Here is a 22,285-nt window from a genome sequence, read left to right as displayed (position 1 = left end):
ATCCAAAATTGAATTGTTTTTACAATACATGTACTGAAAATTTTGTGATACTAAGAACTAAGATGATATGATACAGAATTTTGATTTCTTCTGCTGTTAGTTATTCAATACTATTGTATTTTTAGATGAATTTGTGGTGAAGCCAATGACCTCACCAGGAGGATCAAGTGCCAGTTCTAGGGACGGGTCCCCTTCACGAGACATTTCACCTTTAGCTAGAAGTCTTAAACCACCACTGATAATAAATAAAGGAGCGAGAGGTTTTGGTTTTACTATTAACAGTATTCGTGTGTATCATGGAGACTCAGATGTGTACAGTTTACAACATATTGTTACAGTAAGTTAATTTTTTTTTAATTTGTACACAAAATTCCTTTGCCAAAAAAACACAACAAAAAAAACCCGAGAAATTCAAATGCAGCCATGATTCATAGAAATTCATTAACAATATGTCACTTGTCAAGTTTAATCCTTAAATAACCAGGAAACAAGAGCATCATCAATTTCTTCAAGTTTGTGGTAGGTCAGTTTAAGGAGCCATGCAGTTGTTTTAGCAGTGACCCATCTCATTTCCATATAAATTATTTTGGCCCCATCCATTCAGTCATGGTCAATAAACTTTGAAACTTTTTTGTAGTTAGCATGTTAAAGTTTGTGATTGGGTTAGAATAAGGTGAATTACTTATGGTTAGTCAAGAATATTTTGTATGCAGTTGTATGAGTATTGAAACTTCACATTGCGATGTAGATAGTTAGGTTACACCTTATCAGTCATGATCTATTGACTTTGAAACTTTGGCATACGGTATAGCGGGTTATTTTCGCGGGGTGCAAATTTTCGCTTATTTTCGCGGACAGAACTAAATCGCAAAAATAAATTCTGCCAAATTAAAGGTGTACATACAAGATATTAATAAAAGTTTTTAATCCGCCAAAATAATAACCGCCAACAGATTTCGTATACCTTGTTCAATGAAAATCGCGAAATTTTACACCCGCGAAAATAACCCGCTATACGGGGTAGTTTAAACTTGTTGAACATTTTGATAAAGGTCAGTTTAAGAACAAAATATTTTAAGAACAAAATGAAATTTGGTATGATGCTGTTTTAACATTGTTGCTTGTCTCATATCCATTGAGATTATTTGGTCCAATCTCCCAAAGTGTTTCATTGACTTGAAAGTTTTGCATAGCTACATGCTTAAATATGCAGCCACTTTAAATTCACCATTTGCATTAAACTATCAAAATAACATACATGGGAGACATATCTCTGTGTTATTTGGATAACTCTTCTTAAGAATCATATCAAGATATTTATCCAAAGGATACAAATTCATTCTTGACTTTTCAAATGTTTGGCCTTGAGTGTTTTTGATGAATGTTAATCCAGAAAAACGCTTTTATTAAGCATTCTTTTTTAATTTTTCATAGTAATACTTTTAATTATTTAAATAGGATGACATATAGAAAAAAGGTCTTGTTGGTGGTAAGACATGTTAGATTTTCCATATTGCACATCATATTCTCATAGCTTATGCTTCTTGAAATCTTTCTTCCCCTGGTGGTCTTCATTATTATTTTTTTGCAAAATACTAAGATTGTGATGGTCCTTTGCAAATTGTGGTGGTCAAAACCCTAGGATCACCACTTTTAAGAACTTTGCTTCTGGTTCTTAACCTGATTAAGAAATATAAAAAAATGACAATCTTAATTATCCTGATTTACCTAAAAAAAATGGTATAAGATGTTGCAATTTGTTTTTATTTGTCACTTTTCTTCAAAAAGACCCAGTGTTTACAACAACAAAAACTGTGCGTTTTGTTTATTTTATCTTGTATTTTGAATCTGTCAATATCTAGAAATCCATTGTATTTTAGGAATGTTTGTTTCACTGCTAAAATAAGCAAACGTTTGCACCCCTAAAAATAACCTGATATATGTAGAATAGTGTATATTCCAGCAATTATAAGTTATAGAAAACCCAACCAAGTTAAGCACTAAATATGTGGCATACAAACCCAATAATGGACTTCTAAACCCATTCCCTATTAAGTACAAAAACAATTTATATGCTTACCCTAAAAATAATTATTTAAAGAACATTAAATTTATCTTCTTAACAAAAATCATGAATATTCAAGCAAAGAATAAAAGCACCTCAGCATAATTTCTTTTTAAAAAATTAAATGGTCTTAATTCCCATATTTAACTGGAAAGACTTAGTAAAAAAGTGTTACTAACTTTTCTTCAATTGTTTATAGTTCAATACAAAAAAACATGTTTGGGAAATATTTATGAGACAGCACTCACAGAAGAAATTTTCACTAAACATTGTCTCAGGGGTTGCATAGTTAAAATAAATTATAGTAATACAGGTTTAACAGCACAGTTTTAATTATGACACACATATATCTTTTTCAGTCTGTCGAGCAAGATGGTCCAGCTTATGAAAATGGTCTACGTCCAGGTGATCTGATAACACATGTAAATGATGAGTTGATCCATGGTTTACTGCACACTAATGTTGTAAAAATGATTCTAAAAAGTGGGAAGGAACTGCGAGTCAGGACAGTTCCACTTGAGAAATCAGGCATAGAAACAATGGTCAGAAAGAAACGTGCTCATCCAGGGAAAATGGCTCGTAGAGCAACAAAGAAGAAAAGTGCAAAGGAGAAAAATACTGAGAAAAAGAAAAGTAGATCGTTATTTCGAAGACTAAGTACAAAAAAGACTGATCACATTGTATTACCGCCAGGACCACCACCAACAGGACGATCTCACAGCATATCAGCATTTAGTAAATCTTGGTCTTGTGGTGACAGTGGCCATGGAATGGTTCGGTCATCCCGCTCTCTTCCTATACAAATGCCATGGTCACCAGACTCTTCTGCAGCAAATTCTTCCAACAGTAGCTCACCTAGTTCTAGTACTCCAAATTCTCCAGCAAGTAACTCATCTCACTTTGGTCGACCAAGTTCTCTGCATGGATTAGCCAAACACAAGAAACAAGGAAGTTTGAAATCACCACATAGGAGGAAGTCAGTTCATAATATTCCTCTATCACCTCTGGCCAGGACTCCCTCACCCTCACCATTGCCACCATCACCCACCAGAAGTCCTAGTCCATTAGCTTTTACACAATCTTCTGCTGTTTATCATGCAGGTACCTCAAATATGCCACAACAAACTTTTCCATCACAACTTAATACTTCGGGAACCAATTCGTCTCCACCAACAAATCTGTCTCGCAAACATTCTTTTACTAGACCAAAAAGTTGTGAGCCAAGTTCACCATTGTTACGGAGAGCCTTATCACCTGACAGGTTACATCCTCAGTCTGCAGAAAAAACAATCATGCCGCAAAGAAAGGGGTCATTACAAGAAAGGAAATCCCATCATTTCGAGTCTTTGTGAAACCAGTATGTAATAAGACAAGGCATTAACACATGAAACTGTTAACTAACTTGGTCTTGAAACAGACTAATATGTATTATAACTTCCAAATATGTTCATGTGCAGCTTTGTATTCTTTAGTGATTTATAGAATTATTAGCTTGAATTATTGTGATGATCAATTCTAATATAAATGCATTGTCTTTTGTAAATTTATGTATACATGTTGTTAAATCATTTTATTTACACAGTATTGTAATTGTGATTTATATAGCATTATTACACCAATTCAAGACATTATAAGCATTAGTCTGTTCCTCTTCATCAAAACAATATGTTATATATAATTAACAGCTGTCATCCTATTTTCATGTTTATTCAAAACTTGATTTAAGATATAAAATTTCTGAAACAAATTCTATAAGATTAAAAACAGTCAAAGATGGAATTTATCATGTTAGTATCATATTATATCAAGTCCATCTTTTTCATCCCATTTTTATTTGGATTTTTCATGTAATAGTAATATGCAAATAAGTAATGAAATTTATTTTCATTTTACAGAGGAACAGACTGATAATATTAATATTTTCATTTTAATAATTCTAATGTATTATATTACTCTAAAACTCTAATGTATAGTAAAATGATTTTAGCTTCCAAAATGCACAATTCTTATAGTATGAAGGCTCAAATTTAGGATAAATGTAGCAAATCTCTGTAGTCATTCCATATATTGCAAATAAACAGAGCTATTATGGGCAAAGGAATCACTGTGGCCATTTTGATTGTAAATAGAAATTAGTCCCAATCTATAAATATAAATCTATAAATAGACATGGGATAATAATCAAACTTAACTGTGATGTATACTTAACTACTAGGTGCTTTCAATTTTCGGTGTATTAGAGAAAAATGATGTCTTAATTAATTAAATTATGTTAAATGGCATTTTGTTTGTTATTATGAGATTATTCCCATATCTAATTTTCAAACCAAATCTATGTAGTATCAGTGCTGTGTTAATTGTGTAGTGCTCTATGAAAGTGTAAGATGTGGCTGTGATTTTTTTTTAATATTTATTCAATGTCTTGTCAAATCTTTTTGTGTATATCTAGTAATATTCATTTGACCATATAATATTCATTTGCAAAGCATTCATACAAGGTCTGATTGAGGCTGCAGACCTAATGCTTTAAAAAAAATTAAGTGAGTGGACATTTTTGAATGAATATATTACAAAATTAACAAAAGAATAACCTCACCAAAATTAATAAGATTGCAAAATATTAAGGTATCTTGTTGACCCTTATTTTGAGTATTGAGGAAATGTTAGATTTCACAATAATATACATTTTTTGTTTACATTTTGATATAATTTGACTGATTAGGTAATTAATCTGATGTTTGTTGAATAAAATCAAAATAAGCAATTCATAATATTAATGTCCATTTATATGTTCCTTATTGTTATATGGACAGAGTTATATAAAAAATGTTCAGTGCTTTTAGTATTTGGTTTTATTGTAAACTTTTTTTTTAAGTACCTGTAAGTGCTACTAAATCAGTATGAAAATGAGTCGAAAGAATGCTGTGAGTATTTTTTTATTCTTACATTACGCGTAAACTTTTTAGAGGGAGGGTCAAAACTTTGCTTGAAATGACTTTATATTTGATGTTACTAAATGATTGGTGTATATATTGTTAATGTGTACAGAAGTTTGAAAATTAGATATGGCAGTTGTTGTAATCATGTGATATTGTTATGTCTGTATATTTTTGTATTGATCTGCTGCAGTCATTGTCTCTTGTATGCACATTTATGGAGTACAACAAACAAACCAAACTTTCTGGATTTATAGCTTGTTGTTCTGTGTGAGCCAAGGCTCTGTGTTGTAGACTGTAATTAGACCTTTAATAATTTACTCCAAACAAGGACTTGGATGTAGAGTTGTCTCATTGGCACTAATTCCACATCTTCTTATATCAAGATAGGACTGAAATATTTGAAATATAAGTTCTTTGTGTGGAAATAGTTCATAAGTTCAGCAAACATCCAATAGAATGATGAGTCAAATTGTGTTTCACAATTTTTTCGAAACTTGCTAAAGTAAAATAATAAATCTTTTTTTTTTAGTCTTGAAGTCAAATCTGTTTATTGTACTCCATATTTTCACTTTATTATAAAATGATCTCAAAATCATAAGCAGCTGTATATCACATTGTCATTATACCATTACAGTCCATGACATTTAATTCATTGTTTAATTCATTGTTTAACTCATTGTAGCATGTCTGATAAAATGTACTTATGATAGATGTTTTTCCTCCATTTATATATATCCACTTAATTGTTAATACTAGTGATAAAATAACTTTGTTATCCTTAATTTAATAGTTAGAAATTGTCGTTTTTAATTAGCAACAAATATTTTATTCTAAATTTTCCAAAGCTTTTCCGGTTAGATATATATTTCATAAAGACAAAAAAGAATGTTGGTTCTTATTCATAATTTTTTTTCAAGTCATATTTAATTTACAGATTAATTTCTCTAGTAGAAAAAAAAGTTTCAGGGAAATCGGATTTAAAGAGAATTTTAAAGCTTAAAAAGAATTGAAGGAATATTTGTGCATTTGTATATGAAGGAGTATGCAAGTATTCTTCTATCTCAACTCAAATGATCAGTAGAAAGAGACATACATCTTTGCTAAAAAAATGCAATTAATTTGTGGGAATTTTATCTATTTCAGTTTTGTATTTTGTTATCTTACGAAAAACACATTTTAAAAGATAGATACTGAAAATAATTTGGTTAATTAAAAAATTAAAATGACTTTAAATAAAAGTACAGATAATTAAAATAATGAAGACTTATAAAAGGTTGTACTGTAAATTGATTTATTGTGTTATGTATCAAGAAAACAATAATTGTCAACTAATATTTCTTCTTCTTGTTGTGTTAAGGTATTTGATAAGGCTAATGTTCTAGTGTCTATTTCAAAATTCCATAATTTAGTATAAATTATTCTAGTCGCATATATACATGTTCTTTTCTCCAGCAAATTGTAAGCATTTTGCACATCCTGTTTCTTAATATTTAACAAGGATGTTTTTAAAAGATATAGTGTTGGAAATTGCGTGATATGAAACTTGAGAATGAAAATGGGTAATGAACTACTTTTGGAGAAAAATGCCATAATTTCTTTATACTTTAAGACTACCTTACAACGCCTTTTAGAATACAAAATGCAATTTAAAAACCATAGAGTGTTATTCAAATTTTGAAATATCAAACAATGGTTTAAAATAGTACCACAATCCTCCCTCTTCATAAGAACATAAGATTTAAATTAGATAATGCTGTACATCATACTTTTATATTTTGATATTTTTTCTTTTCAATATTTGCATACCTTGTATATTAATTTTTAACTTATTTCTATTCAGCAATTGTGTATATTTTCTGATATTTTTTCCCCCCAGTTCTGGTTGAAGTATAACATATAAGCGGTAATTCTAAATTTTCGACACATTCTAAAACCATAACAGAATTACATGTATAAGGGACCAAATCCATTTTGTGTCATAATGAAAAGGACAATAAATACTGTTATATCAGTAGGATTTTTTATCTCTGGATTTTGTTTTTTTATGATAAATAATGAGTTTTGATTTGAGTGGTAAATATATAACATGTCAAGTATACATAGTATTTGTTTTACATCATTTTCCTTGTAACGATTCAATACTGTATTTGGTCATATATTGTCCGGATTTGTGTTTAGTCCACACCCCCTCTTCATCCTGTAGTTTCAAAAGGGATAATTTCAAAACTAAACAACTCAATTATTCTGTTATTCAATAAAAATAAAGGAATCTTTTCTTTTATCCTTCCCCAACTTAATACTTAACAGTGGTAGTAAGGAAATGTTTGTATTTTTCTATATTTTTTTATAATTAAGTTTTCACAGAATGGTGTTTATATGGTAGTAAATCATTTATTTTTTCACTTATTTATAGGAGAATATTTTTGTAATATTTCATTTAATCATTATACAATGTGATAGTTCATTGCTGTGTTACAACTAGTCACTGCCTGTATATAAATGTAGTAGCTATTTTTCATTCGTGCATATTATAGATGTTTCAGCTAAAACTGAAGTAAAAAGACAGAAAACTTGTGTAGTGTTTTATTTATTTCTAATGAACAGTTCAACAAACAGGTTATGCAAAATCAACAAAGCGCTCTAATGTGTACAATTCTTGCCAATTTCTTTATGAAATTATAGTATAGGTTAATATCTGTAATTTCTTTGACTAGTCGAAAATCGGTGCAGATTAATTATTTTTAAAAGAGTTATGTCTCTTGAAAATATTGATTTATATAAAAAATTACCTGATGAGAACTCCAATTTGTGCTATTCTTGCCAGATTTTTATGAAATTTATACCATCAATGTTTTTGAGAGGTTCAGAAATCAGTGCTAAACACATATTTAAAGAGTTATGCCCCTTGGAAATATTGATTATATTGAAAATTGCATTTTAAAACTCTCATTTGTATAAATCCTGCCAGATTTTTATGAAATTTACATGACAGATATAAGATGTGGTATAAGTGTCAAAGTGACAACTCTCCACCCAAGTCAAAATTTGAAAAAGTAAATCATTATTGGTCAAAGTATGGCCTTAACACAGAGTCTTGCATCACACTGAACAGAAGGCAGGTTAGTTTATATCATCAATGTCTCAAACAAATATAAAAGTCAGTGCCTATCAATTATTTTTATGCCCCACCTACAATAGTAGAGGGGCATTATGTTTTCTGGTCTGTGGCTCCGTTCGTTCGTCTGTGCGTCTGTTTGTCTGTGCGTCCATTAGTTCAGGTTAAAGTTTTTGGTCGAGGTAGTTTTTGATGAAGCTGAAGTCCAATCAACTTGAAACTTAGTACACTTGTTGCTTATGATATGATCTTTCTAATTTTAAAGCCAAATTAGACTTTTGACTTCAATTTTACAGTCCACTGAACATAGAAAATGAAAGTGGAAGTTTCAGGTTAAAGTTTTTGATCAAGGTAGTTTTTGATGAAATTGAAGTCCAATCAACTTGAAACTTAGTACATATGTTCCCTGTAGTATAATCTTTCTAGTTTTAATGCCAAATTAGATTATTACCCAATTTCACGGTCCATGGAACATGCAAAAGGATAGTGCGAGTGGGGCATCGGTGTACTTTGGACACATTCTTGTTAAGAGCTATGTCCCTTGGATCTATTGATAATAATGAAAATTGAATTGTAAGTGTTCTCATGTGTGCAATTCTTGACAGAATTTTAAGAAACCCATTATTATAGTTTTATAACAACATTTGACACTTAGGAAAATCAGTGCTGATCAAATATTTTTAACAAGTTGCATTTGCTCAGAAGCCTTCATTCCTTTCTCTGAAGTCTTCATTTCTCTAAGATAATTATAAATTCATTAATTGTTGTAAAGAACGAAAAAAGAGTGTTTCATTTAGTCAATGCCCTTGTACCTTGGATTGATAAAATGTGTGCAATGTGGGGTCATCAGAACTCTTTTATTGATCTTGTCCAACTTTAAGAGAACATAACAATCAAATATTAGACCACAGTTTATTTAGTTTGGTCAAATTTGTAAGGAAACATTACAATCAACTAACAAGACCACATGTATTTGATCTTATCAAACTTGTAAGGGGAAAAGATGTTTGATCTACTGTGGAATTTGTGAGTATATAGCCATAGGAAGTGGTGTGAGTGCCAATGAAAAAAAAACAACCGAGAAACATGTATAAATTACATAAACAAATGACAACTACTGTACATCAGATAGCTATAATAGGTGAACCAAGAATTTTTAAAATGTTCAACAATCAAATCAGGTTCAAGTGGCCGTTCAAAGTATCATAGTTTACTCAAGAATTCTCTTTAACAAGATGAAGTTGTCATGCATTATTATACCATTACTTCTGTATTCTTTTAGTAATTATAAATAGTCTACAAAACTGACCTTATCACGTAAACTTCAATGTCAGTTATTATAACCCTGTTCCAAAGGAGCAGGTATTTTGGGAAAACTTATTTACCTACGTCTTCCATCCAAGCATGTTTCTAACACAATTGTCTCTGCTTCTTTCAGCTATGCCATATTGAGTGACATATTTAGATGTGCACTAATATAAGTCGGATATTAAGTGTCCTTTTGTGTTTATAAATGGAAAAAATCAACAGTTATTCCTTAACATAAAAAACATTAATTTGCCAGGATTGAAGCTACATGTACTATATTTTCTACACAATGAATTAAATACTAGTACTAGAGTTATGCAAATAAAAAGATGAACATATATGTTTACATGTATTAAAATAAGAAGATGTGGTATAATTGCCAATGAGACAACATAATACAAAAGACCAAATGACACAGAAACCAAAACTGTAGACCACATTTAAAAATGAGCAAAACCTTTTAGCCCCTCTTTTAATAAATATGCAATAAAAAAGACATGACTTTCTATCCAAAAACGGCACACAATGAATTCCATAGTAATTGTAACCCTTGGAAATATTTTAAGACACTAAAAGCCCATACAGAAACTAAGTTGATTGTAATTTAAAATTACAGCAGATTCCAACGAGTATGAAGCTACAGGTAGATTCTTTGGTTAGCTTCCTTGCTAGCTCAACCATGAAATGATTATTGCCTTAAAATTGGGAGGAGCATAGCACCAATTCACCATCCAATGAAAACACTCATATCAATCGCCTGTTTATAATATGTATGTTTCATACAAACAGACATACCCGTAGCCAGGGGGGGGGTCGGAGGAACCCCCCCCCCCTTGAAAACTAATAAGCACTGTTAAAGTCGATGTTCTGTTCGAATTGTGACTGTTAAAGTCGAGTTTGTGAGTCAAACGAACCCCCCTTTGGAAATTCCTGGCTACGGGCCTGAACAGGTTTACCTTAACAACTTTGCAAATTAAATTTCATTTCTGATAGAATTAAAAAATTCTTTGTATTACAATAAATTAGACGCAGAGTTACGGTTTATGTTTTGTTCAAGGATGATAATATTTAGTGTCGATTCAATGCTAAACAAAGGGAAATTTTATAGAAAATCCTCACCGTTCCTCTGGTAATGTCATAGTTGGCAATTTGGTGTTTGATAGATGGAGGATTATTGCAAGCAGTGATTATGGACCAATTCAAGTACACCTTCAAGGGTTCACTCGACTCTCGTGACTTAGTACGATTTTTGTTTAATTTAAAGTTTGTTTCGAATTTTTTGTTCAACAATAAATGCTAGCACATCATACATAGAAAATCTAGTGAGGAATCAATGATTAAAATTTTATTACAAAAATATCTGTGGATTTTCTACAAAAACCTTGGTTTATTTGCCACAAAATCCAGTTTCACTTTTAAATGCAATGAAACTATAAATAATAATTCTTGCTCAAAGTTTCCCCTTTGTATATGTACAAAATAGGCAATCTCTATTATTCATTATCTTTGCTGTTTTCAAACTATTGAAGTTTGAAAAATTTGTAATTTAAAGCCAACAGAAGGGATCATAAACATTATATTTACGCCGTGATTGTACCATTGTAAAGTACATACACATACATGTAACTGGATTTATAAATGAACTGAGTAATTGATTAAAATGAAATTGGCAAATCAAACACACCTACAGCATTCTTGTGAATTTGCTTATAATTATAAATAAATTTTTGAAAACTTATTTTTAAACTGACTTGTAAAACTAGTTTTACAATGTTTATATTCTGTCACTAGTTCTGATTGGTTCTCTATTTAACTATTGACTCCACCCAAAGGCTAGTTTACCTTACCTAAAAATGATTTCATGGTTGAGCTAGCAAGGAAGCTAAGCAAGGAATCTACATGTAGCTTCATACTCGCTGGAATCTGCTGTAAATATAAAAAAAGAAGATTTGGTTTGAATGCCAATGATACAACTATCCACAAAAGACCAAAATGACACAAACATTAACAACTATAGGTCACCGTACGACCTTCAACAATGAGCAAAGCCCATACCGCATAGTCAGCTATAAAAGGCCCCGATAAGACACAATTGTAAGTCAACTCAAAAGGTATACAAAACAAAGGAACACATGTGTTTTAATAGTCAATACTACCGACACAAATCTATGAGCATTCCTGTTTTATTAGTACTGTCAGAGACGTATAATACGTATTATATGTCTCTGGTACTGTAAACAAAATATTGTTATTTGCCACATAGAAAACAACCAAACTTGTCTGAAGAAGTTATTACAAGGCTGATCCAGAATTACAGTGCATAATAATTGTGGTGTCACCAATGAAGTGCAATTAATGAAAGAGAAAAAATACAATTGTCATTGGCAGTATATAAGTTAATCATTATCATTATGTTTCTCTCCCTTATCTCAATATGTACCTATCAACAAGAAAACGATCAACGGTCAACGACATAGATATGACAAGCATTTTATTCATTATTGTTAAAATAAACAATAGGATTGAATACAAGTTTTTATAGCAAGGTAGGTCAATCCACTTTTAAAATGACAAGATAACAGCATACTATCAAGAACAATTTCCGTAAATAAATGTACAAAACAATCACTATTATTTGGTTGTAAATCTTTCTCGAAATCTTTAAGCCCAAATTAAGGTTTATCATAACAAATGTACACATAAGACCGTATTTTCACCTCAAAAACTACTTTGAGTACAGACTTACCTGTGCAGTTTGGAATTTTTTTTAAAAAGGCCTGGCATCCACCAATGTATTTTGCATGTTACAGAAAGATGAGGGGGAGGACAGGGGTAAGGGAGACAGGGAGAAAGGGGGTAGGAGAAAGGAGATAGGGGTGGGAGAAAGGAGAGGAGGGCTGGGAGAAAGGAGAAAAAGTTGGAGAAAGGAGAAAAAATAAAATATCTCTCCTTTTAAAAAATGATCTAATATTTCAAGAAAAAATATCTCAAAAGGAGATGTTTTATTCTAATTGGAGAAAGGAGAACAGGGATAGGAGAAAGGAGAAGAGGGGTGGGAGAAGGGAGAAGGGTACCCCCTGTCCTCCCCCTCAAAGATGTTGGATTTTAATGAGCATTTGTTTTACGTTCCTGCAGAAGGCAGATGTATTATATGTCTCTGAGAAGGTGTAAAAATAAGCTTAGTTGGGTCACAACTTTGAGATGCTCCCTCTCAGGAAAAAATGGTCTGCAGTGACTGCCTAAGAGGTTTTGTTATGGTGAACCTTATGTAGTCCAAACCCTTCATTACCATGGCTAAGCCTAATGCAAATTCTGATAATCTTTATTATTTTACTACACATTACATATTGCAAATTAAGACCACTCATATGAATGGGATACTAAAATTTGAAAAAAAATCTTACAACTTGTGGTACCAGCACAGTTTTTAACAGCGAGCTAAATCCATGTTTATTGTTATAGTACATGTAATTTTGAAAACTTAAAAAAAGAAAACAAAAGAAAAAAAAGGAGCTAACAGACTGGTTAAAATTTAGGATATAATGAACTGGCAACCAACAACAATCCCTGAAACAAAGACTCCTTGCTTTTAACACTGGCTTAAAGAATAAGATAGGCTTAACATGTTCTTGATTCATCAAGTATCCTCCTAAAAGTTAGACAAAAATGCAACAGTATAACATATGGTAAGTACACAGTTATCAAAATAAAAGATACTCAAACAGTACCAAATTAAGAGTATCCCTAGTTACTGAAAGCTTGTCCAAAAATTAATTGTTTTCAACAGGATTTATGTTGACTATTTGTTAAATACATTTTTGTATTTATTTAAAAGTATCTGCACCAATGATTTTTTTCTTTAATAGAAATGATGTTGATTGTACTGACTCTACTTGTTTGTGTTGGTGAGGCAAAAGGTAGGTGAAATTCTATTACTTTTTTAAAGATGTCAATAGATATAGGAAGATGTGGTTTGAATGCCAATGAGACAACTCTCCATTCAAGTAACAATTTATAAAAGTCAGTGGCGGATCCAGACATTTTCATAAGTGGGGGCCCACTGACTGACCTAAGAGGGGGCCCGCTCCAGTTACGCTTCAATGATTCCCTATATAAGCTACCAAATTTTTTCCCAAAAGAGGGGGCCTGGGCCCCCCTAAATCTGCCTCTGAAAGTCAACCATTATAGGTCAAGGTACAGCCTTCAACACGGATCTTTGGCTTCCACCAAAAAGCAAGCTATAAAGGTCCCCAAAAGTTGCTAGTGTAAAACCATTCATACATGAAAACCAATGGTCTAATCTATATAAAAACGAAAAACAAGAAACACTTATGATCCACATAAACAGACAACAACCACTGAACATCAGATTATGCTTACCCTTTATTTCAATTAGTGTATTAATTTCTTTGTAACTCAAATATCAAATTCAGTCTTGATTTTATTTAGACAGAATATTGACCCCTTTTTCTGGAATAATGTTAAGGAATTATTTATCCTGGATCTTCAGTTCTGTTGTGAGTAAACTTCCATGTTGTAATTTTCAAACTGTACGAGATAACATATGATACTTTTAAATATCTAAATAGACATGATAGAGTACTAAAACTGAAAAGAATTGTCTAAATAAAGTAGGAACTACTGATTTTCATAGACATTGCAAAAAATATGCTTATTTATCATTTCAATTGCATTTATTTATACTTTAATAGAATTTTCATCACTGGATGTGTTATACTCACGAGTCCCAGCAAATGTTCAGCAGAGGACAGTTACTTCCCTTATACAGAGAATTGTTGGTGCCAGAGCCAGTCAGTTTAAAGCTATTGTTGATCCAACAATAGCAGAAAAGAAAATAGATGCTTTTCATGTATGCATTTTAATGTGTAGTTTTTTTGTAGAAAATATTTTTTAAGAGTTCCTTAAAACATTTTATAAATTTGACTTTAAAGAGTTCAGGTTTCAGTTGTTATGTTTGTTTCATTCTTCATGATTCAATATCACATAATGTCAGTTTTATTTGTTAAATGCCAAAACTCCAACAGAGTAACTGATATGAAGGAAACAAGAATCTTCTGCCCCAAATATTTTTGGGGTTTCATGTGAAATCTACTTGATTGTTAAACTTTTCCCTTACCATATTTCTGAGCTCTTTTTGGAATCTTTGAGATAAATTGGCAAATTGGAGTCCTTCCCTTTGTCAATCATAGTCTGTTTCTACATTTATATATACTGGACAATATTGGCTATATTGCCAATGCAAAGCATGATGAAATGAAAGTGATGTATCGGCAGATTAACTAATTTTTCCTGAAAAATAATTTCCGGTATCAGAAATTTAGCTTAACAACAAACTAATGTAATTAAAAGATTTGAAAACCTTAAAGATTACTCAGATTACGCTCTAGTTACAGGGTCAAAAACAGGAATTGGCAAAGAGACTATTCATCAATACAAAATAGCATTTACCATCCTTTAATGTTTATGAATATTTTCAGCTTTATCATAGCAATGGAACTGTGAGTGTGAAAGGCAGTACAGGTGTAGCTGTTGCCATGGGGTTATACTACTATCTTTCCAATTATTGCAATTGCCAGATAACATGGGGTGGACAGCAATTACGGATTCCTAAAGAACTTCCCAAACTACCAAAGTCAGGTGTAACGGTGTCTGCTAATGACAGGTTAGTATATGTATAATAAACATATTTTTATTGGGTTTTTTTGGTTTTTTTTTAGTCTGGTAGTTTTTCTTATCAATGAGGTAACTTTACCATGATACCACAGGTTTTCTTTTCAGGAGCCATGTTTTATCTCAGAATTTAACCACAATTGTTGATGCATGCTACTATTGCATGGAAATTCTGCTCTGAAACATAACAAACATCTATAACAAGCATACTATATCACTTTCCAATATTCTGTTAAAGTATGATGTTGAATTTAGATGTTTTCCAAGGCAATGAATTAATGGAAGAATTTGGTTGATGAATGTCTAAGCTTAAAGTATAAATAGAAGCCAAGCACTATAAGTATAGACGTATGGTATTCATCTGCAAGCCTTATCTCTTGCCTCAGATATAAGAAATTATAGACTATACTGGGTAAATCTCTGAAAAAGATTAAGCTACTTTGAAATTAGAATTTTGAAAGAGTTTCCATGACCACAGGAACTACAATGTAGTTAAGCAGTCTCATCAATTTTTATAAAATTACCAATGTTGGAACCAAGATACTTGCTAGCAATGCGTAGTATAGTATCAATTATTCCCATTAAAAAAAACTTACAATGATTTAAGATATATATCTGCTAAACAGGTCACTAGGGGTCCTGAAAATGTTTTCAAAATTCTGATGTCTCTGTGGCTAGGACTGCTTTAGACATATTTGAATGAAAGTATAGATGATACATGTATGATCCTTTGAACAGTCAGTTTTAAACATCTTTTTAGGTTTAGATTTTATCAGAATGTATGTACAGTGAGCTACTCCTTTGTTTGGTATAAGTGGGAAGACTGGGAAAAACAAATAGATTGGATGGCATTACATGGAATAAATCTCCCATTAGCATTTAATGGTCAAGAGGCTATATTTCAGAAGGTATGTACCATTTACACAGGTATTTCACCTCTAGGTTATCTATGATTTTTGGAAAAAAGAGAGAGTTTCTTGGCTCCAATTTCTAAACAGGGCAATATGCCTGAGATGAGATGCAGCCAACAAATTTTTTTGAAATGAAAGACCAAAGATAATGTATTAATTGATATTTTCCTAGGTAACATGATGTTGGCCAATGATGTCATCCTGTTTTTACTCTACTGGACTAGAAAAAATGTCTTAGTTGTGTTGCTTGATATTGAACATCACACACAAATAAATCAAAACAAAATATAAGAAAATAGCAATAAAACTCCCAACAGTAGTACATGTATCATATATCACATATAACCAAAAGCAATGTATTTGTGTTATTAAAATAGAAAGAAACTTGGGGAAAACTTAGTACGTGTATAATGTAACTTGATGTTTGACTTTCTCTTCAGGTATATATGAAGATGGGGATGACCTTTAAAGACATGCAGCAACATTTTGGTGGACCTGCTTTTCAAGCATGGTAAGATTTTATTTATTGGGATATCATGTAATTTCTTGAATTTTATGAGACATGCATTTCATTCAGATTTTTTATTTATAGATTTTTAGGTATAGAAATAAATATCTTAAATTAGTGTTTTAAAGTACTAAGGAGGAAACTTTGGGATAAAGGTAATCACTTTTGGGTTTTTGAAGACCAATTGGTGACCTTCTGCTGTTGTCTGTTTTATGGTCGTAATGTTGTCTGTTTTATGGTCGGAATGTTGTCTCTTTGACACATTCCCCATTTCTATTCTCACTTTTATTTGTTCATCAACAAAAGGTATAACTCTTAAATGCAACTACACTGTTATTATGCTCTATGACTAAAGTGATAGATTGAGTGCCTTTTTTATGACAGGTCAAGAATGGGGAACTTTAGAGGATGGGGAGGGCCTGTTACACAGACTTGGCTAGATGGCCAGTTAGATTTACAGCATAAGATATTAGACAGGATGAGAGCTTTGGGAATGATACCAGTTTTACCTGGGTTTGCTGGACATGTACCAGAAGCTATGACAAGGTCATAATTAAGTTACAATATGTATCTAATGTCTATCAGACGAAAGCTATGACATGGTTATAAACAAATTACAATGTGTATCTAATGTCTATTAGCTAAAGCTTTGACAAGGTGATAATACAATATCAATGTGTATCTAATGTCTATATGACTGAAACTATGACATGGTTAAACACAAGTTACAATGTGTATCTAATGTCTATATGACTGAAACTATGACATGGTTAAACACAAGTTACAATGTGTATCTAATGTCTATATGACTGAAACTATGACATGGTTATAAACAAGTTACAATGTGTATCTAATTGTCTATCAGTCTAAAGCTATGACAAGGTAATGTTACAATGAGTATCTAAAGTTTATTAAACTGAACAAGCCACACATGGGATGGTATTTAGGTGTATCAAGAAGAAGAGGAATTTAGATTATTTGATTGTCTACCATTTAAAATTAGCTGTAAAGCATGAGGATTTTATAGAAAAATTACATGAATGCTCCAAAATGAAAAGATATAATAGCAAATTCTAATAACTTATATGCTCTTTAAAGGTAGAAAATAACAAGGGACATTCACAATCAAAATGATTTTTCTACATTTAAAGGTAGAAAATAACAAGGGACATTCACAATCAAAATGATTTTTCTACATTTAGATTGTATCCTGCAGCAGATATATCCAGGTTACCTAACTGGAATGGTTTTGATGACACATACTGTTGGTAAGGTATTCTGTAAGCATTCAGCAGTATATATGTAACACTTTCAAATGTGTCCTATCCCTTAATCTGTCTTTTTTGCCAAACATTTCCGTTGTTTTCCTTGTCAGCCAATTGATATTTGTGGAATCATATCCACTTTTGAACTTTAAGCATTAGAATGTCGGATGTGATGTCAGCAATGTCTATCTGAGTGGATATAATTGAGGATTAAAGGTTTCTACTGCATCGAGTGTAATACGATATTTATCCCCTTGAGGCAGTTAAATGTTCGAATTTCAAATGTCAGAGCGTTTTAAATCTTTAAAATTTAACTATTGAGAGTGGATAAAGAGAGGTTTGGTGGTGGAATTTGTTTCCCTTATGATTTTTTAACATTATACAGGCAAACTTATTCCTTCTTTTCGAATGATTTGTCAAAAGATGTGTTCTTTCTATGTGACGTCATCAGACATGGTTGCCTTTTTTCATACCGTCACAATAGGAATTTCAGAGGACAGCAAGAAAATTCGACGTCATAATCGGATTTTAACCAATGAAGTACTGAGATCAAACGAACCACACGTTGATAAAAAAAAAATTATACAATGGGTGCAGAAAGGGATAAATTGACGAAGAGTTAAAGAAATCAAGATTATCTAACTCGACTGTGTTAAATGACGCAGCACACATATATATATACCAGTACAGATTTCCTTAGCAACACATGCTGTTTATTTTATAGTATTAAGTTGAAGTTTTGATATAATGTTTGGTAAAACTTGCATTAATTCAAGGTTATAATTTTACACCTAACCATGTTTTGATTAAGAATAGTCAGCAAAGTATCCTTTTCTCAAAAATAGGATTGTAAAATTGAGATTGAAGATTATGTTTGGTAATTATAACACTACTTTAGAAGTGTTGGCTATAATGCATTCACCTCAACCATACATTTGTCTGTGTTTATGCATCAAAAATAAATATTTTTTTCTCTCTTTTATATTCATGTTTGTTCAGCAGCTTGACAGTGAAGGGTTGTAATGTGGGAACCCTTTTCATATCAATCAGATCTTTTTTCCAATACTTTGAATTTCAAGTGGGTATATTCCTGAAATGACAAAGTGTAAAACTCCTTGTTATATTTGATGTATATCATTTCCTTGTGATATATTATTGTTTATTTTATAGCACATATTTGCTGGACTTTGCTGATCCATTATTTAAACTTATTGGTGTCAACTTTATAAAAGAGGTAAGGTATACTATTTTGAAAATAATCTAAAAGTAGATTATAAAAATGAACATGAAAGTAAATTTTTATAATCATGTCTTGAGACTTTGTAGACCTTTTTTTAGCTCACCTGGCCCAAATGAATAACAATACTATTGTATGACGATGCTATATTTATGTAAATGGGTGTCAAGTAAGTATAAATATGAAATATATCTACTTTAAAAAAAAAAATTGATTTAAATGATATTTATTCATTTTTCACTAGATGGAGTATGAGTTTGGAGTAGACCACATTTACCAGATTGATTCATTTAATGAAATGCAACCTAAATCAGGGTAATTATTTTAATACATGTTTCTGTATATTAATAGTATATTATTAGTCACAATAATTATGGTGTCTTGAATGGCTATTTTGATTTTTTTGTGACACCTTCATACCGTGACATAATGCTGAAGCCTTTTTTCTGTCTGGATTTTGAGAAAGAATTTTCGGCAGAACTTTGAGATCCAATTTTGGCAAGAAATCTTTGACAGCTAGAAATTTTTGCATATTTAAAAAGTATTACCTTTTATGTACTTATTGGTGCAAAATATTTCTAGGAATATCCACAATAAGTTATAGAATAAGATGCTATTCCATTTAAGGTGTGCAAAAAATCTAAAATTTCAAAATGGTTTCCCTGATACATCACTTCCTAAGAGTATAAAATATCAAACTTTGTATAATTTTATGGACTTGAATTTCCAGATAATATAATAAGAACGTTCATTAAATTCAGGTTAAAATACAATGTAGTTGAATAAAATTTTGAAGATTTTGAAACAAAAATGTTCCTTTATTTATGGAAGCAGGTATTCAATCATACTTTACAGTAGCTTAAATTTCATATTCTACAGATTATTTGATAAAATACTTGAAAACAGGACAATTTTAACAAGTTTCACAATGATGTATAGTTATTAGTGTAAGTTAATGATTTTCTTCACAGTTCAGCACAGTATTTGGATGAGGTAGGCAGTAGAATGTTTGATGTGTTACAAACAGCTGATCCTGACGCTATCTGGTAAGATATTATGATACCTACTGTGTGATTAAATATAAAAAAAGAAAATGTGGAATGATTGCCTATGAGACAACTCTCCACAAGAGACCAAATGACACAAGTATAGGTCACTGCACAGCCTTCAACAATGAGCAAATCCAAAACCACATAGTCAGCTACAAAAGGCCCAGAAATGACCATTATGTACTTATTTTCCTCCATGATACAAATTAGCAATGTTATATAGTTTTTTACTCATATATCATACGTCCAAATGTCCATCAATCGGTCATTCATTTACAATTTAAGAGGTTAATAAAATAAAAAAAACATATTGCAACCACACTTTAAAATTGTGGTCACATATAATGACAGGAAGAGCAATATTGATTTTGAGGCCACAAGGTTCAAGATCAAGGTCATAGTTACCAAAAAAAGGTCATATATGTACAATCCAGATGCTCTGCAGGGCGCAGCTTTATACCATTGCAGAGGTCGAAACCCTGAACAGTTGGGGCAAATATGGACACAACATTCAAGCTTGATACAGCTCTGCATTTGGATTGTGTTTAAATAGCTGACACATCATAAGTTCTGACACAGAATGAATGTGGTCTAATAAACTTAACATTTTTTTAATGAGAAAAATTGAAACATCCTCCCTTATTTTTATTCACCTACCCCTTTCCCTTATTTCAAAAATAATCTCAATTATAATTTTTAATGGAGTTTGCAACAATAACTACTCTTTTAAATTCATTGTAAAATATTAAATTATAAAATGACATACAGTCATGGTTAAAATTAATATTAATTTATTGTAACTTCTAAAAATAAATTTACAACTAATAATCTCAAGACAATAATAAATTTCTAGAAACAGTTTAAAAAATTTCATACTAGAACAAGCAAAAAGTAGCAAAGAGTACCAACAGAAAGAAACAAAGCTAAATTAATTGTTCATTAACCTGAGCAAACCCTTGTTTTTCCCTTTTTTGTCCCTAATCCATAAACAGATTGAGTCATAACTCCACAACTCCAATCCTAACCATCCTTTTGTGGTGTGGAAACTTGTGATACAATTTCAGGCAATTCTATACACTGTTCCATAAGTTATTGACTGGATACTAGAAAAATGCTTATTTGGGCCCCTTTTATACACCTTATTCCTAAACCAACAGGACCATATCCCCCAAATCAATCCAAACCGTCCTTTTTGAGGTTTCTAAAGTTGTGTTTTAATTTCAAAGATTTATATTTACTTATACTTAAGTTATTGGCAAATTTCCAATTAGGCTAAAATTATTGGCAAATTTCCAATTATACTTAACCCTTACCATGCTGAGTTGTTTTCAGAAATTGTTTAAATTTCCAGTTTTTGCAAAAATATGCAAATGATATTCAAATGAGCTGTACCCTGATGCTGATGCATACTGATTGCAATAAATTTGAAATAGGGGATCACAGGGTGGGGTGCTTGGGGTGAGGAGGCGGGGAAGGGTGGGTGGGAATTTGCATCAAAGTTGGTCCTCAGGTGCAAAAAGCGTCAATTTTGATGTTTTTTGTTCTTTTTCTCGACCTGTATGTCCAAGAGATGCTAATAGATGCATCCATCTGTAGTTTACATGTAGAGTGGACACCAGTGAACACTTTTATCACAATAGTTGTTAGGACAGAGTGAAACTGATCTTAGTTCATCAGTGTAAAGAAGGTCATTTGCATCAAAATTCACCAAATTTCCAAATTTTCCGATTTTGAACTTTAACTGGACTTGCAACCAGAAGTAGTCCTTTCCTGGGCTTATTTTGATAATAAACACGACCAGTCGTTATGTGCCTTTAAGTTAACAGTATTTGTCAAGGTTTCAGTCCTCTGAACTCCGTGTTTCAGACCTGGAAGGTAAGCCCATCCCTCCAAAAAAAACAATTTTGTCCAATAACCCCTTTTTGAAGTTGGTATTTGAGCTCAAAATGAATATTAAAAGTGAGAAACATGACATGAATAGTTTCAGATTGAGGAAACGTGCATACACTACGAATTAAATGGCATTACGATGACCTCTAAATGTATGGAGCGCCATTGATTCCAAAATAACGGTGGTCTGGGTACGGCCGTAATATTACGGCCCCCGCACGACAAGGGTTAAGTTATTGGCAAATTTCCAATGAAGTTTATTAAACTGAAGTTATTGGCAAATTTCTAATGGAGTTTATGAATACTA

At 31.6% G+C, this 22,285-nt stretch overlaps 2 protein-coding genes across 5 annotated transcripts in view; both read left to right on the top strand.

Annotated features, from left to right (window-relative positions):
- The window catches only part of LOC134687982 (microtubule-associated serine/threonine-protein kinase 3-like), a 69,021-nt gene extending 61,443 nt beyond the window's left edge, over window positions 1-7,578 (top strand). For all 4 annotated transcript variants that reach the window (XM_063548464.1, XM_063548450.1, XM_063548457.1 and 1 more), the window contains 2 exons: window positions 126-337; window positions 2,425-7,578. In XM_063548464.1, coding sequence (XP_063404534.1) covers window positions 126-337; window positions 2,425-3,417 — 1,205 coding nt within the window. In that variant the 3' untranslated portion in view covers window positions 3,418-7,578. The remainder of the gene's footprint in view (window positions 1-125; window positions 338-2,424) is intronic.
- A 4,272-nt stretch (window positions 7,579-11,850) lies between these two features.
- The window catches only part of LOC134687972 (alpha-N-acetylglucosaminidase-like), a 33,203-nt gene continuing 22,768 nt past the window's right edge, over window positions 11,851-22,285 (top strand). The window contains exons 1-11 of the mRNA XM_063548440.1: window positions 11,851-11,973; window positions 13,294-13,344; window positions 14,140-14,297; window positions 14,926-15,110; window positions 15,879-16,026; window positions 16,470-16,540; window positions 16,922-17,083; window positions 17,740-17,805; window positions 18,973-19,036; window positions 19,284-19,354; window positions 20,011-20,085. Coding sequence (XP_063404510.1) covers window positions 13,296-13,344; window positions 14,140-14,297; window positions 14,926-15,110; window positions 15,879-16,026; window positions 16,470-16,540; window positions 16,922-17,083; window positions 17,740-17,805; window positions 18,973-19,036; window positions 19,284-19,354; window positions 20,011-20,085 — 1,049 coding nt within the window. The 5' untranslated portion in view covers window positions 11,851-11,973; window positions 13,294-13,295. The remainder of the gene's footprint in view (window positions 11,974-13,293; window positions 13,345-14,139; window positions 14,298-14,925; window positions 15,111-15,878; window positions 16,027-16,469; window positions 16,541-16,921; window positions 17,084-17,739; window positions 17,806-18,972; window positions 19,037-19,283; window positions 19,355-20,010; window positions 20,086-22,285) is intronic.

This window comes from Mytilus trossulus, chromosome 1, assembly GCF_036588685.1.
Source record: "Mytilus trossulus isolate FHL-02 chromosome 1, PNRI_Mtr1.1.1.hap1, whole genome shotgun sequence".
NCBI classification, from domain to species: domain Eukaryota; kingdom Metazoa; phylum Mollusca; class Bivalvia; order Mytilida; family Mytilidae; genus Mytilus; species Mytilus trossulus.
The sequence above is the reverse complement of the archived record's forward strand: the minus strand, read 5'-3'. Positions and strand labels throughout refer to the sequence as shown.